The 17,134-nt window shown below is 32.4% G+C and overlaps 4 protein-coding genes across 6 annotated transcripts; 1 reads left to right on the plus strand and 3 right to left on the minus strand.

The window, feature by feature from the left end:
- Positions 1-142: 142 nt before the first annotated feature.
- On the minus strand, positions 143-4,410 carry Tmem63 (transmembrane protein 63). The gene is made up of 12 exons (XM_011139587.3): positions 4,233-4,410; positions 3,750-3,870; positions 3,384-3,601; positions 3,009-3,285; positions 2,789-2,892; positions 2,414-2,606; positions 2,203-2,317; positions 1,920-2,116; positions 1,337-1,663; positions 989-1,264; positions 619-852; positions 143-524 (listed from the first exon to the last, which is right to left on the minus strand). Exons 1-12 carry the CDS (start codon positions 4,250-4,252, stop codon positions 330-332), a joined length of 2,277 nt encoding a protein of 758 aa, XP_011137889.1. The 5' UTR covers positions 4,253-4,410; the 3' UTR covers positions 143-329.
- A 652-nt stretch (positions 4,411-5,062) lies between these two features.
- On the minus strand, positions 5,063-9,495 carry MCPH1 (Microcephalin). The gene is made up of 5 exons (XM_011139586.3): positions 9,161-9,495; positions 6,808-8,964; positions 5,969-6,679; positions 5,580-5,817; positions 5,063-5,485 (listed from the first exon to the last, which is right to left on the minus strand). Exons 2-5 carry the CDS (start codon positions 8,955-8,957, stop codon positions 5,222-5,224), a joined length of 3,363 nt encoding a protein of 1,120 aa, XP_011137888.1. The 5' UTR covers positions 8,958-8,964; positions 9,161-9,495; the 3' UTR covers positions 5,063-5,221.
- A 335-nt stretch (positions 9,496-9,830) lies between these two features.
- Gnpnat (glucosamine 6-phosphate N-acetyltransferase) lies at positions 9,831-11,273 on the plus strand. The gene is made up of 5 exons (XM_011139585.3): positions 9,831-9,978; positions 10,213-10,333; positions 10,455-10,517; positions 10,586-10,713; positions 10,812-11,273. Exons 1-5 carry the CDS (start codon positions 9,964-9,966, stop codon positions 11,052-11,054), a joined length of 570 nt encoding a protein of 189 aa, XP_011137887.1. The 5' UTR covers positions 9,831-9,963; the 3' UTR covers positions 11,055-11,273.
- A 307-nt stretch (positions 11,274-11,580) lies between these two features.
- Positions 11,581-16,953, minus strand: yata (N-terminal kinase-like protein yata). Of its 3 annotated transcripts, none has more exons than XM_011139582.3 (13): positions 16,754-16,953; positions 16,226-16,434; positions 15,944-16,090; positions 15,715-15,843; positions 15,396-15,607; positions 15,043-15,133; positions 14,418-14,900; positions 14,010-14,231; positions 13,368-13,620; positions 12,953-13,123; positions 12,537-12,820; positions 11,894-12,002; positions 11,581-11,798 (listed from the first exon to the last, which is right to left on the minus strand). In XM_011139582.3, the coding sequence occupies exons 2-13, from the start codon at positions 16,337-16,339 to the stop codon at positions 11,665-11,667; spliced, it is 2,349 nt and encodes a 782-aa protein (XP_011137884.1). In that variant the 5' UTR covers positions 16,340-16,434; positions 16,754-16,953; the 3' UTR covers positions 11,581-11,664. The 3 variants fall into 3 exon arrangements, with proteins under 3 accessions (XP_011137884.1, XP_025159320.1, XP_025159321.1); XM_025303535.1 differs by lacking the exon at positions 16,754-16,953 and adding an exon at positions 16,667-16,739; XM_025303536.1 differs by lacking the exons at positions 15,944-16,090; positions 16,226-16,434; positions 16,754-16,953 and having other exon boundaries at positions 15,701-15,814.
- Positions 16,954-17,134: the final 181 nt, after the last annotated feature.

Here is a 17,134-nt window from a genome sequence, read left to right on the forward strand (position 1 = left end):
GCTTTATATAATTCTTAAAATGTAATACTTCTTATAAATGTAGAGTATGTTAAATATAATATCCTTATTTCCTCTTATCACAAACTGTCAAGCATAATGCGTGAAGAAAGTGAGAAGTGGTGTAAAGTAGTATTCTTTGTAATTTTTCTCTTAAATTGCTCTACTTTGTATTATGACATGTAACAATTTCGTGTAAGAAATGTACATTATTTATACAATTTCTGCCAATTGCACAATCGTTTAATATTAATGATTAAAACAAATTTGTTAAATAAGTTTATGGAATATTTTATATCCGAATATCAGACAGAGTATTACAAACACAGTTATTAAACTCTTTGTTCATTGCCATAGTTTTGGTAAAGCTTTGGGCTTTCTTGTAAAGTGGAAGTGGTGCTCCTTGGGCTTGGTAAGTTCGAATCTGAAGCAGTCGATATAGTTTCCTCTATAGACAACTGATTTTTTCTCAATACTGGTGCGACGAAATTTTGGCCCGTCGAGAGATCTCTCTTCGGTGCTTGTGCCTAATAAGAAATCGGTTAATCAATCATGAAGCCAGCGATAGCCTGTAAAGCAATGTATATTTTAAAATTGTTTCTATAACAATCCTATAAGTACCTTAGATTTCGAAAATGGTAACGCAGCACCAGTCACCAAGCCTAAAATACTCGCAGCGAGGCCACTGAGCTGCACTGCAGCTAATGGTGATAGACCTCTTCTTACCAGACCTATGGCTAAAAGAGCAGCTTGCGCTAAAACAGGTGCGGCTCCTGCGGCACCGACCGCTGCTCCCGCCAATTGGCCACCGCCGATGCTTGGTCCATAAGCGAAGCATAAATTATGCCTATCCACCTAAACAAGATATTTTTACTACAAGAGATACTACGAGAGACAAAAAGTTTTTAAATCAAGAAACAAAAAATTTAAATAATCCATCAAGAGTTTTGCTAAAACATGTTTCAGTTTCAATTATATAGTTCTAACATACCAAGTGTTTAACTACGAGATATAGTAAGCCAAAAGGAGTGATCAAAGGACACGCTAGGCTGTACACGGTCGTCATAGTGAAGACTAATAATAACCACGCGTAATGAGCTCCCAGTGGAAATTCCCACAACACCGCTTTCCTAACATGTATCCTTTCTGCCCTGCTACGAGCCATGCACAGTCTGAAGGTGTACAACGCAAGTTCTGGAAATCTGACCAATTCCAATCCGCTTCCAAGTAAAGCCGCTGTTATAACGTAATTTACAAAAAGTGCACCCTGTAAATTAAAAATTTTTTTTAATTTTTTTCACGCAAATATTGAAGAATGTTGTAAGAATATTCATTTTACCTGATCTGGCAAAAACACGCATTCCCATCTTGCTGTATTATTCCGAGCATTTACTGTCCAATCAAGAAATGCTTGAGCACTAGTTAATCCTAAACTAGGTAATATAAGCACCATCAATAGCAGGAGAAGCAACGTTTTCCTCATTACAGCACGATTTAAACTGCTTCTAGTCCAATGCCTAACGAGCGATTCACTTCTTGCAACCAATACAGGCATTAGTGCAGCTACACTTATCAATAATACGGTAGGCAAGAAGGATGAAACTATCGGGCTCAGATTCCTAATTTCTCCAGTAATTGGTAATTTATTAACAGCTGTTACTATAACCTAAAGTAAAAAGTGAGTAACAATATATTACATATTTTCTAACAATTCTTACAAAATTCTTACAAAATGTAAATAAAATCACGAAAGAATTCTTCGAAAAACATAAATTGGCAATGATGCATTATTATATTACTGATTACGTCAGAAAACAATAATTTTGCTATTTGTTTTTTTACATAAACTCAACTTTTTATTTAGCTCTATAGTAAGCTCTTTTGTAACGTATATGACCTTATGAAGGAAAAAATCAACTTACAGCCGGTGTAGTAAGGAAAAATAATATAAGTCCCAGAGCGAAATTTATTAGTACAGCGTTTAGATACCAGCACGGCCTAGCAATACTCAAATTCTCCCAAAATATATCTGACGGTGTTGGTGCGTAATCTACAATCCATTTTGGAGATGGTGCAGATCTCAGCTGTTTACGCATAGTTTTGGCCGCGCCAGGTGTTCCTATTATAATTATCGTTCATGATTTATTTTGTTAATTATAAAAAAGAAACATAACATATATGTTTATATATATAACGATTAAATACCTAAAGTAACAAAAGCTACTCCAAGAGGTTTACTGAGTGCTACCTTTTTTTCTTCTTCAACTAATGCCGTTAGTCGTATCTCTTCATTGGTGTAGAACTCTTGAGCATCTACTTGCTACACATTTTATAAACGATTAATTATAAATTATGCATAACAAATTCACGTAATAATCTACTTAAAACAATTGTTTCCAAGTATTCATAATTTTACCTTTTTACAACAATGTCCAAGGACTTGACCACACGGATAAGGATACATTTTCAAAGGTTCTTTTTTCTTAGCATAATTCTCGCAATATAAACGCGCTTGTTCCGCACAGTCTCTTTCCGCATCCAACTTTGAAAGACGTCTTATATCATGAGCCAAAGTAATATCTTCCACTGTTAAAGTAGGAAATGCTTCTCTAAAAGAATTAATAACATATGTAGATCTAAATATTACCAGCACAAATATTAAGAAAGAATATATTTAATTGATAAAAAATCTTTCATGTATTTATCTTGAATTGAGTTAGCAATAAATACTATTTAGAAAAATTAAAAAAAGATTCACAATTAAACAGAATTCTTTTTTCTTTACACGTACTTGAAATATTCAGTAAGATTTTCAATGGTGCATTGATGTTTTGGAATATCTGTAATTAATAATGTTCTTGCTGCTAATTCACCAGTAGGTCTGGTATCCCGTACCTGCAAATATATACAAATTTTTATAACACTATATATAAGCCAAATGTATTTCATATATAGAACAAAGTAACTTGGACTATATACGATACTGTGTTTTATATCAATTAATTTGATACCTGCTTCAAACAGCGTCTCATGACTAACCCACCAACTGGCAAATAAGATAAGATCAATATTGTATGAACCCAAATCCAAGAAGAAGTAGGTTCTAAATTTGATAATGTTGTATGACTGAATGTCGCACTATCCCCTTGCATATTTCCGTGAAAATTTATTGGTAAAGCTATACACAGTGACACAATAACCATCATACTGGTCAATATGATTAAGCAACGCTCAAACAAAATATATAATAACCCATCAGGACCTGCACGTTGTAATAATTCATTGTCACTGTAATTATAAAAATGAATTATAAGTATATACTAAATATATATATATACATATATATATAATATATATAATTAATAAAGTACTTTAAGTAAACTAACGTAATTTTAAAAGCAGTGACAATCCAGGATAGAAATCCTTTATCCAATTGAGAGAATTGAGCATCAACAGAAGCTTCTATACACAAAGGATCAGTGTCTCTATTCTCATTAACACCATAGAATAACTCCATCCATCTATTATCGGACTTGTGTAATAATGCAAGACGTCCATAGTTCCATGCCTTCTTACGTAATAGGCCAAATAAACTAACTAAAAGCTACAGAATATCATTGTAAATACCATTGTTAAATATCAATTATTAAACATAAATTATTGAATAATTATATAAAATCTCACTATATACAAATAACTAATCTTAATTTGTACAATCCAAGGAATATATAAAAATAAGATTAAAATCTTACCAAAAATCCTATTACATTAAGTAATAAATTCTCAGGTATTCCTGCATAAACATCTGTGATGATTGTTCTATTGTTCCGGGGAAATGGAATGCATGTTTCAGGGGAAGGTGTGTCGCGTAAACTGTAATATTAAACAATATCGTAAAATAAGGATATAAATTACGACAAGGTGTTATATATATTATCTTTTATAATGTAACAAAGAAAAATATGAGTACAGTTAAAGACATGTTAAAATATGATATCCAAATGATATAGCACAACGTACTTCATTTCATAATTTAATTTACATAAGATTGTGATAAATTCACGAAACACTGTTAATTAATTCCAATATAATTCACAGATACGCACAAAGTAGTCACGGTTTGTGCACACGATGCGAGAGATAAATACGATAAGCGTCGAAAGAGTGAGTAGTTAACCATGAAGATATTATTAAAAACGAATAGATGTTTAACGTGCTTCGATCTTATTACTTACTTCTCAAAGGTGTAATCCATGGTCAGCAGAGACGCGTAAATCAATATGCTGTTAAACAAATAGTATGAAAGAACATGTTAGCGAACGTGTGTCAATGTGACACATCGGACCATATCGCACGTTAAGTGCACTATGTCATACAAGTATTCGGCCTGTACGTCATCCTAACTTAACCTAACCTGACTCGACTTTAAAGGTCACTCTACAATACAATATAGTCGTAAGTTGTAAACCGTAAAGGCTCGTCTACATTAGCTGTAAGAGTAAGGCTGTAAGGTTGCAAGGCACGAAATGAAATATTTTCATTCGCTGACAGCTTACGTTACAGCCTTACTCTTACAGTTATTGTAGACGAGCCTTAATTCGCCAATTCTTACGGCTTACAACTTAGGGTGCGGTCCATCAATCGCTATAAATGCTTCGAAGCGTTTTTACTTCTCTCTCTTTCTTCGTTTGCATCCGAGAAATGAACGAGAAAGAGAAACGCTCCAAAGCATTTGTAGCGGGCCGCATTCATTGTAGAATGACCTTAAGGCCTGTACAAATTTGCAGATGAGAACGCGCACATGAGGAGAATGGCGTGTGGACGTATCTCAATTTGTCCGGTGCCATATATTGAACTGAACGCGCATATGGACAAATAACAAACCAATCACATAGAAATAAAAATGTTTTTAAATTAAATATTCTTAAAAATATCCTAGTATTTCCTCAATATTTTGTATTCTGTTCAATTTAAAAGTTATATATATTGTTTCGTTAAATATAAAATAAAACAATGAATAGCATAAAGCATAAATTTCTTACAAATTTATTAATAGTTACGTACAGTATATACAACCCATGTATACAAATTATAAATATATAATTCTTTATCAACTAAATTATATAGAAGTTAATTATTCGATATACAAATCTCTTTTTTGTACTTTATAGTAAACATAATTTTAAATGTATATATATATTCTCATAGAAGACATGATCTCTCTTCACTTTTTCTGATAAAGTTTAGTTGACTGTAATTCACCCGTTGTGATAGAATCTATAACCCAAGTTTCCTTCAGACCATTTGCGCCAACAGTAATTCTAGCGAGCTTAGGATTTTCAGTAATATGCCCGCCTGCTGTCTTTATAAGCTCTTTAAGCGTATCGCACGGCATCGTGGTTTTATGCTCTACGTATATGAATCCACATGCAGTGAACAATTCTGGGATGTACGACAGCCCAAATAATTGCCTGTCCTCCCGATTTTCCTACAAAATATACAATATATATATATATATATATATGTACTACATAATACATAAATACAAACATGTAAACGTGTATGCACACATGAAACTTTACCATCACAGCTTTAGAGAAATGTTTCATCTCAAATTCCTCAGGATTCAACCACACATTACTTTCCAAAGATTTGAGAACCCATTCTAATGTAATAAGCCAGCATCCTCTTATTATCCCTCGAAGTAGATTCACTGTACGTACACCTGTACTCACTACATGAGTTGTATGTCTAGATACGTTCAACTCCATTTTTGCCATGCCAAGAGATTTCACGATACTCTTCACCAAACTTTTATCCCTATATAAGTAAAAAATATAAAACGTATTATAAAGGCAATTACATACATAAATCAAATTATATCACATTATCAAATTATATTATTAAATAATATCAACAATTATTTCAATTAATAATAAAGAGTTTTAAGTAGAGATTAAATTAGTATTACCCTATCGATAATCCAGTTGTTACAATAACGATATTTTGCGACTTATACTTATTCCATTGGGTGGATATCATTCGATGTGCCACGAAATCGTCTATGGAATTTCTGTTTTCCGTTGACAGATTTCCCTTATCTTGTCTATCTTTTGCTATCATACTCAACATATTTTCATTCACGAATTTTTTAATGACAATTTTCTTACTAACAATTTTCTTTGGTTTCTGCGTTTTCTTATTTGTTTTTTTCTTATTTTCAGGTATGTCATAATCATAGTCGTCGTCTGAGGACACTTGTTTGCTTACAATATTATCCTCAACACTACTTGCATCGTTTTTAGGATCTATCGGTTTCTTTTTTGGTCGTTTCTTTTTTAGCTTCTTTTTATTTCTTCTTATAGACACAGATTTTTCAGACGTATCGCTATGTTCCTTTATTAACTCGATGGAACACAATTGAGAATTTTCGTTAAGTGGCAATAATTTCCTCTTACCTCTTTTTTTTGGAACATATTCTGCGTTTTGTAAAATAGTTGTGTTCCCTTCATTTATTTCAAGTCCTGTTTTATTCAGTGTATCTTCAATAATCGTTGGTTTCTCTTGATTAAGGGAAAAATTACAGTTGAGTGCTGAGTCTTTTAAAATAACTGTATCATTTTCAATCTCTTTCGATGTTTCAGTTGACATATGCATATTATTTGAGATGGATGTCAGATTCCTGGTAATATAAGGAAAAAAGTTGTATCAACCTACTTAATGATTTGTAATAATTAGTAATACAATAATTTATATAATACAATAATTATATTGTATAATAATTCATTATATATTTATACATATACTTACGAATCATTCGAATTAGTTCTATCGTTATTCTCTTCATTATTATTTGAATTTTGTGTTTTATGTTTCAATTGCATTTTGAATAAGACTGAACGACTAATTGGATAGGGAGTTCCTTCGACGTAGCTATGACTGTCTCTACTGTTATTATTTGCAGAATCACTACTTTGAAATTTAGCACTTATTACGTTGCTAGATTTAATATCCGTTCTTTCTTTATTTTCCATTTCGGGAATTTTCCATTTATCGTTGTGAGGAACTTTATCCCACATAGTGATATTTCTTAATCTCTCAATTAAACTGATGTTCTCCAAAGAATCTACATCATTTACTTGCATATTATCAGCTATTAATGAAGTTCGATTATCTGTACTTGCACAATCTATTGGATGTTTATTCTTTTTATTTTCAATCAAAGATTGTTCATTAAAATGATTATTTTTCCTTCGCCACGTGTCGCATATAGAATCTATCGATGTATTCACTTGCAACGAAGTGCGATTCGTATTTGTACTTTCACGCTGATTATCCAAAATTATTGATTCCTTATCATTAATTGTGATTTTAAGGCATCGATCAGTAATTCCATGGTCATCTAGTTCTTTTATATTTTTTTCTTTGCTGTTTCCAATTACTGCATCCAATGATGTATTTACATTTAAAGACGATCGAATTGAATTATTATCAGAGAGATTCAAGGTACATTGTTTCTTATTTTGTTTCATGATCTGATTATTCTGTTTTTGAGCTTGTAATGCATCACATGTCCTTGTGGTGAATGTCATTTCTTCCGCAGATGCTGATTGTGTGGATATAATTCTTGTTTTCGAGCACACATCTATTGCATTTGAATTATTTGCAATATCTGAATGTGTACTACTATTCTGCAAAATAAGCTTGTTGAAAGAATTATCAATATTCTGTAATACCTGTGCAGATATCCCATTCTTATCTTGCTCCATATTTTTATTGTTGAATTCCTCTTTCTCTGTGGTGATAATACTGTTACATGAATTTCCACTTGACAAAGACGAATATTTCTCTCTAAATTGAATACCACCATGCGTTTCTGTCATATTCATAGATACTAATGTGTTTATTGTATGCATAGGCTGAGATATATTAATATTACTTTGCTGGTTTACTTCATCATGATGACTTCCTTCTTCATTCTTTGTATTATTTTCAATAAAAGTAGAAGAAGTAATAGGTTGTCCTATATTAATACTGTGATCAGAATATGCAGTCAAGTGTGTCTTATTATAATTTTCAGATTGATTTTGTGAAAATAACTTAGACCGTGATCTTGATAACCGCAGTCTTCTATTACTGCCACTTATTATAGGACTACCACACTGATCTACCTGTTTGAGAGGGAATAGTGAAAACGGTTTATCCACAATAACATCAGTTATAATCCTACATCCTTGTTTTTTCCTTTTTTCAGCAAATAAATATTTTGGAGTTACTTTAGATCTATCTACAACTTTTTCAGAATTTCGTCTTTCACCATTCTTTGGTGTAGCATCAATATTAAGGCATTCGTTCTCTTTCCGTTGTTTGTTTGCAATATCAATATATTGATTGCATATCATAGACTTTTTGTTTTCAGAATGCTGACTAGTTGATTTATCAGCATTTAAATTATGTATCATATTACTTATAGAGCAATTTTCTTGGTTTGCCAATATCTTTGTAGTTTTTACAGTAAGCTCATCTTGTTTATCAAATATTTCTTTAGTCTTATTTAAAATGGCATCTTTTAAACGTTTGCAATTTGTATCGAGAACATGTTCCTTAGCACTTATGTCCTCTAGATTTATTGTAAGATGTTTTAATTGTATTCCTTTGACTTGTAGAGATACTTTGCTGTCTTTATTTTCAGTATATTTGCCTTTTTTACCTGTGGCTCTTAAAGTTTTATTATGACTATTAGATAGATGTTTGTTCCTTGATGATCTTCTATCAATTTGTGATTTGTCCATCCTTTTTTCGTCATTCTCAGCTTCCGTTCTTCCGAGAGATTCATTACCAGAATCCGTAAAATTTGTAAAGTAACTTAAATTAACTCTCAAAGAGCTACGCCGATGCTTGAAAGTATCATCTTCGCTTGACTCATCTGACACAATCATTCTTCTTTTATTGGGACTCATCGTTGATCTATTATATATAAATATATTAGATTATATACATATATCATTAAAATAACTTATATATATGTATAATTTCTCATTAAGTTATATTATATAAGTTATTACTTCTTATTTATTAAACAATGATGTTTGTGAGAGTATAAATTAATTATTTGATAATGAAAAGTATTTTAGCATTATAATCTTGTTTAGTTATATCTTACCTATAATAATCATATACTATTATTTTCACACATTATTCAAGATATTAACTGTCAAAATATAAATTCCTTCCCCAATTTCGTGTTTACTAACACCATTTATTAACGCTATATGTTGCCATGATGGAAATTAGTACATACATATACCACTATGAGCGTTATAAGCATTACAAGCATGACAAATAGGGTGCGGTCCATCAATCGCTACAAATGCTTCGAAGCGTTTTTACTTCTCTCTCTTTCTTTGTTTGCATCCGAGAAATAGAACGAGAAAGAGAAACGCTTCAAAGCATTTGTAGCGGTTGCCGGACCGCACTCATAGATGCAAGAAACACAAAAATAAGCTCACATAAGGAACGGGCAGTGTTGAAGAAAATAATTGGCTTCTAAGAAATCGATAAAAAAATATATAAATTTTTTATAATCGCTAAAACAGATTTTAGTCAAGACATGAACCACAATTTACCGACTTCTATAAAATTTAACGAAAATTAAACTAGAAGCTTTTTGTAAACTTTTAATATTCTTTAAACTGTATAAGATGGCGCCACCCACAAGTTTTCTTCTACAAAAATACCACAAAATAATTGCTTTACAAATTTATAGTAACATCTTTATTTTTCGAGCACTTCCGATGGAAGGAAAAATTCGAAGACAGCGCCATCTTACGTAGTTTGACGAGTACTTGAGTAGATCGAATACAATTCTAAAAGTTCACATTCTCTCAGTCATCGAGTTACTCAGGTGTCGCAGGTGCGATTTAACGACGAGTTTAGCAAGTGTGACAGCCAGGCTGGAAGACAAAAATGAGTAAAGCACAGGTAAAGTATCCATACGTTAACGTTTAACATATCGCAATTTAACAAAGATGAAATTTCATATAGTTCCAGTCTTCTAGTTTTTTGATTCTCTGATATTTAAAATATATATCTACAAAAGTATTAACTGTATTATTAAATTAACAGACACAAGAAACTGAGAAAAGGAACTCTTTAGTAGTTGTAATAAAATCCCTTAATATTACTGAAATTTTACAGTGAATAATTATTATACAGGAAAAATTCCTTAAAAAGGATGAAGTTAATCTTTTTAATCCTACTATATTAGAAAGATTGACATTACCACCTACAGATGGATTACTTATAAGACCTCTAAACAGTACAGATTATGAAAAAGGTACATTAGATATCATTTTTTCTTTTACACAAAATATGATTGTTTTTCATACATGAAAATATGCAAAAATTATACTATATGCTATATGCAAATATTTGTTATAAATATTTTGTATCATCAGGTTTCTTGGTTCTTTTGTCTCAATTGACTGATGTTGGAAATGTTACCAAGGAACAATTTTTAAGTAAGTCATCAAATTGATCCCCTATTTACAAAAGAAATGATAATAATCATTATTCTTATATCATTCAGATAGATTCTATAACATGAAGGCTGCAGGTGGTTACTATATTGTTGTTATTGAGGACATATACACTGGAAAAGTAATTGCTTGTGCAACACTAGTTGTGGAGCAGAAATTTATTCATAACTGTGGTGTGGTATGTACCTTTCTATGTATTTTCTGTATTACTCTTAAAACAAAGCAGGTAGAATGATATGAAATACATAAATTATATACTTATAAAATTTCTTACAGAGAGGTCGTTTAGAAGATGTTGTGGTTAATAACAATTATAGAGGAAAATCATTAGGCAAACTAGTAGTAACAATCATAGTGCAGTTATCACGCTATTTTCACTGTTATAAATTATCTTTGGATTGCACAGACCGTTTAGTGTCATTTTATGAAAATATAGGTTTTAAACGAGAACCTAACAATGCAAACCATCTTAATATGCGGTTTCCAGGTGACAATGTTACTGAACAATCTCATTTATAGCAATAGAACAACCATTTTAACGAGGCCTTATCTACTATAATGATTAATTGAAATTCTTATCCATTTAAGTATTCAGTTTTAGAGATATAACAATCAATTACATTTTTATGGAGAAAATATCTGATTAATTAATAAAAATTTAAAAAAGTGTATACTCTATCTGTAAGATATCTATAATATAGACATTTGCTTGTATATTGGTATGTGGTTAACATATGTGCTGACAAGTATTTTATATTTCAAATTATTTAATTTATATATATATATATATATATATATATATATACACCATTTATCCTGATCATAAAAGATTCTATATATGTACATAAAATATCTTATCAATAACTTTATACCATAGACTGTATAGGTTGTAAAAACAAACAATTGTTAAATAAAATAATTAATTTTTCTCAACATATGTATTTTTCCATGCATATAATATTAATAAATAATGTTGTAGAAAACAGTTTTGGATGAATCTCTCTTTCTCTCTTTCTTACATTGGATAAGTTATAAATACAGAAAATACTTTCATCATATTACTCGTAGTATTTAATTTGCTTAATGTACAATAGAATGTTCAATAATATACGGAGTATAATTATTTCATTTAAATCTTCTTAGCGGCTGGATTGGTTCGCAATTTTACTGCTCGTTTTGCCTCCATTTGCCTTTGCCTAGCTAATTTGCGTTCTTCTCTTTTCCTCTTTGCTTCTTCAAATTTATTATTTCCACTAGGAACGCCTATTATAAGAAAAAATTGTTGGTTAGTAGATATAAATTTAGTAAGATAGATTTTTCATTTTCAAGATGATATTCTGGAAACAAATCAAATATACCTGGTTGTTCTATAGGTTGAACGTCCTCGAAAGGCTGAAACTCCGAATCTTCCCATCCTACTTCGGAAGAATCATTTTTTTCTTGAACACCTTGGGCTGCTTCTTCCTCCTGTAATATACAAAAGTTTATACATACTGCTGACAACGATATCAAAATACTTGTTAACCACAACCATTCTTTTCTTATTATCTCACTTTTTATCTATGTAAACGTACTTGTATTTATATATACCGACTATTCCACGAATTATGTACTGCAATTAACTTCTTCTGGAGCACTTTTATATAAGTTAAAATTAACAAAAATTTATTTAGAAAACTTAAATTCTCTCCACTATCATTAATTATTTGATATCAAATATCTAATTATCAAGTTTTAAATAAAAATGTCTACCTGATGTTTTTAGCTTGCGAAGAATCTTTTATTTTCGATTGTTTGTGACCTAAGCTATAAGTACTTTGATATTTTTATTAAGGAGAAATCAGCTCTAAACCGGTTGAGCGATTTTGCTACGTGGAGGCTTAGGAGCAAGTTTGCGTCACATGTGTATCGCACGCACTAACACGTATCGAGTTGGATAGGATAACCAGTGAGAACCTTGACTTAGCATATAAAAGTTTTGTAAAATGCCAAGTGACAAACCGGTTCCTCTTCAAGGCTGGTCCACTGTTCATTGGCCTTGGGGGAGTGGCCGGACGGTGATATACTACTGGCTAGATTCAACGGCACCGACGATTGCGTAGTAGCGGGTTGCTGTTCCATGTCCCCCCAGTTATCGGCATCCCAACAATCCCAATCGCAATCGGAATTCGTATTCTGCGTATTTTGCGTATCGTGCTCATAGTCGGGATCGAGGGAGGTCGTGCTCGTAGCGCTACTCGTCGTGGCAGTTGTGCTTGCACTGCTCTGCGAGCTGCTGGCTTGTTCTGAAGTTGAGTGGAAGTATCGTTATTAAAGAATAGACGCATCGTTTTTCTTTTTTATATAATTTATATAATCAAAAAATAGAAAGAAAAAATGTCTCAAGCAATCTAACAATAAAAGCAACAAATGCAAACCTAAAGAAGCAGGTTTATTCAATAAGATCCTAGATGTGTTCTGGGCATTTGATGATTTTGGTGTATCCGACTGACTACGATAGAACTTCGCTGTGACTGCGGTGACAGCCCATCCAGCCCACGTAGCCGCAGCATTACTAAGACTGGGCGTCGCGGTATTCACGTCCGCCTCTACAAAAATTCCAAATATAACATAATTCTCGAATTAATTTTAATACAGTGTATTTTAATACATTTATTTTAGTATTTTAATACATTTTCTCTTCTTAAACCTTTTTCGCAAAAATGTATCGTAAATTTTTATTTAATATTAAAGAAATGTAAACTTTTATTTTATATTCGTAATATTAATATGTTGTATTGGCTAGCTGCGTCAGTTAGCACAAATGTTATAAAAATAAAAACGCGCATTTACCCATTGATTCACGAAGACCGGGGTCTTCTGAAACTCTCTCGAGTTTAGACAGAAAACCACGAATGGTTCGGAACGCATTGTCCCTTACTCCTTTGTCCACATCTGTGGTGAGTGGGCACAGAGCCGGTAGGATGCGATTAGCTACTTCCTGCAGTAGATAGTACTGTTGCGTTGCAGCCAGAGCCAATATACTCGCTGTTCTGGCCGGTGGAAACGGGTCGCGAGTGCCACGGATAAAAGCGCCAATCAATACCTAAAAAATGATAATTTTTGGTAACTTAACAAATATTACTAAACCAAACAGCGTAGAAGACTCGATAATGAAAAGTTACAAAATAAAACTGCTTCCTACATTTTATATTTTGTATAACTACATATTCTTACGAATATTGTGGCATTGAACTGAATTAGTACAAAGTCACATTTTTTTAAGACACAGAAAAAACTTTTCCATGAAGAACCTACCCCGATCAATAGGAAGAGAAATCCAAAAATAAAGTAATCTGGAAAAAAGGGGGATAGGAAGATGAAAGAACAAGTGGTTGTGTCCCAAGTGGAACAGATATCCATTGAAGAAGAAGAAGAAGAATAGTAGTTATCGGTTGAACACAGCTGGGAGTACCAAGTGCCAATCGACATTACCTTCTGTCTAATTTGTGGGTGAAGATGTTGAGCAATTTTTCCAAGGCAAACCGTGGTATTTGTACGAATACCACCGTGTTCATCCTTCGACTGAAGCTTCGCGAAGTATCTTAGGATCTCGACATTGAGATTATTGTAATCTAACTTTGGCGCTAAATATACGACCGACTTGATCGTTTGACCCCTGATAGCTGCATTCGTGTCGAGAAAACCTCTTGCTACCTATAAGAAATATATATATATATATAACACGCAATACAATTAGAATACTCTTTTATAAATATATTTTATACGATTCTTATTATCTAATTAAATTTGCTCACAAGTATTTATATCATATTGTTTTAATCTCTTATTGTTTTTTAATGTTTAATATATTCTCAAGTTTCTAATCGATGAAACTATTACCTGTGGGAAGATGGCCTCATTAACGGTTGCTGATTGTAGATGATCGACAAAACGATCTAGTTGCTGCAGCAAACGCAATCTCGTCGCTCTATCGTTTGACGCAAAGAGCTTCACAACACACGGCACCACACGGCGCTGGTACTCGGCGTCGGGTAATTGACAACCTAGTTGCAATAGCGGCGGTAATACCGCACTACCGGCGTCCCCGAATTCAAAGGCGGCCAGTAACTGCGGTAGGATTTTGTATCGACCAACACCGTCAGGAAATGAATCCAGTTGGGCTGCTAATTGCGCAAAGAATCGTCCTTTCTCGCCCCTTTCCTTCATCTGGATCTCCTCTAGGAACAACAGAGCATCCACGAGATCGTTCTTGAAGAAGCCGCCGTTACTGCGACAACGAGCTATCACATCCGCAGGATTCGGTCTTCCTTCTGGATTACCGCCAGTTAATTCTCGGTAGACTGCCATTATTTGCTTCGGAATCTTGGAATAATTTAAGACTATGATATATCATAAACTTATAATATAAGTAATAAATAGCTGTATTATTATTACTATGATATATCATTACTTATAATATAAGTAATAAATAGCTGTAATATAAAATAGTAAATAGCAAACTTACTTTGTCTGTATTTTTTAACTGTAATATGGTGTTGAGCACACCATTATATGTTTCCCAAATCAGGCAACCGAGTCCCCACATGTCGACTGAGCTATTTTTTATTTATTCACATCAGTTTCATAGTGTTAATATTAAACCTAAACGTTTACATATAGAAGCTGGTATTTTAGGATAATAATAAGTATGAAAAACTTACTCAACTAATTATAGGATATTTATTAAAGTGCAAGGATTGATAGAAAAGTTACTGTTTTTAATATTCTTCTTTATCAAGTAGATGTAAATATGCAGTGAGTTTTATTATGTGGCTAAATATATTTGTTTTAATAAAATTAATATAATATAAAGTTTACCATTTAGTTACTGGCTTTTCATTTTCTTTAGCATCTGGTGGTTGATATACTTGGAAAGTAAAAGGTAACAAATTATAAAGCGTATCCACAGCAGTCATGTACTCAACCCCACCAAGTTTCCATTCTCCGCTCTCTTCATTAACAAACACTGTCCATAGATTGACATTATTATGCCGTAAATTCCCATCATTATTTAAGAAGTTAAGTGCTCTCTGCCATCAAATTGAAGTAATATATATTATAGATTTTTTCCTGTATTCAGTATTATGCATTGCTTAGAAATTTCTGATATATGATGTGCATACTTGTTTATACATACTGTAATTTGAAATATACCCCAGGAGAAATACAATTCATTCTTAAAACCACTCTCAGAATCATATTTCCGTGTCAAACGATTATGTAATGGCTCTACACGTTCTGTTGCTAAGTAAACCATTTTGTCAGTCTAAAGTAATAAAATGCAGATTACACATTTATATTTATACAGTTATGCTTTTATTTTAAGTTATAATTATGTTAGTATAAAAATACGATACAGGTCATACCTCAAGACTATCAAGATATGCAAGTATACTTGGATGCCTCAGTGTCTTAAGTCTTTTCACTGCCGAACGGGCTATGTCCAACTGTTGCTCTCCTCCATTCTTAACATCAAAAACAAAAACTGAAACATCTTCTCCTGCTGTGGTACCCTGTAGAAAAACTTAATATAATATTTCTGCTGTTAGATTATTTGCTGTTAGATTAATAAAATAAACAGAATATTGCATGGTATATACACATATGTGATATTTGTATAATTTAATTATTATTATATCTCAAATTACCTTTCTCTTGGCTCTGTGTAATGTCCAGATACTTTTATTTTCCAGGCCTAAAATAGGTTCCCCAATATCATATGGGAAATCTTTGGCAGGATCTTTTGAAAAAAAGGACCACATTGTACAGCTTATATCTTTACATACATATACAGACTACATTCAACCTTCAGTGTGATGTATCATGGAACATTATCAATGACAGCAATGCATCAAACCTATAAATCATAAAAAATTACTAGCTAATTTTATTTATTAATCTCTTTCATTATCATATCTTTTATATTAATGCATTGATATGTTATATTTATATTTATGTATCTATTTAATGCACACGAAACGTCACAGAGAGGCAATTAACTTTGCAGTTTCCAGACTACTCGCGTCATATTCACCTCATAAACGTATATGCTTATTTTCCTTATCATAAATTTAGAAAAGACTTATTACCGCAAACTTTCAACTTGATTTCAGCCTCAATAATGAGCAGCTCGTTTGCCGACAAAAGAATATATCGTGTAAATTGGATTCACTTACCTGCGAAAATAGAAAGAGTTTAGTTACGTGTAAATCCGAAGCTATATGTTCTTTGAATTCATGTGACAATATGAATAACAAATGATACGTCATTTTCAACATACAGCTGTAATTGATTGGTAAAAAACGTCGGCGTGACTCAAATTAACTAACACCGCCGAAACACGTAGGTTCTACAACAAGATCATGACGTCATATATAACGAGATGGCAAAGTACGATCAGTGCAGTGCGCAGTCTTTGGGTTTGTTCTTTTTAGTTGCTAATGGATATCAAGCTCGTATAAGACAACGCAGCGGTGCAGAACAAAAGAACAGACCAATAATGAGGACTGCGTTCCGATATTCACTGCCAGCACTGAAAGTCTATAGTATACGTGACA

The sequence above is a fragment of the Harpegnathos saltator genome, unplaced genomic scaffold, assembly GCF_003227715.2.
Source record: "Harpegnathos saltator strain DR-91 unplaced genomic scaffold, Hsal_v8.6 scaffold555, whole genome shotgun sequence".
Lineage (NCBI taxonomy): Eukaryota > Metazoa > Arthropoda > Insecta > Hymenoptera > Formicidae > Harpegnathos > Harpegnathos saltator.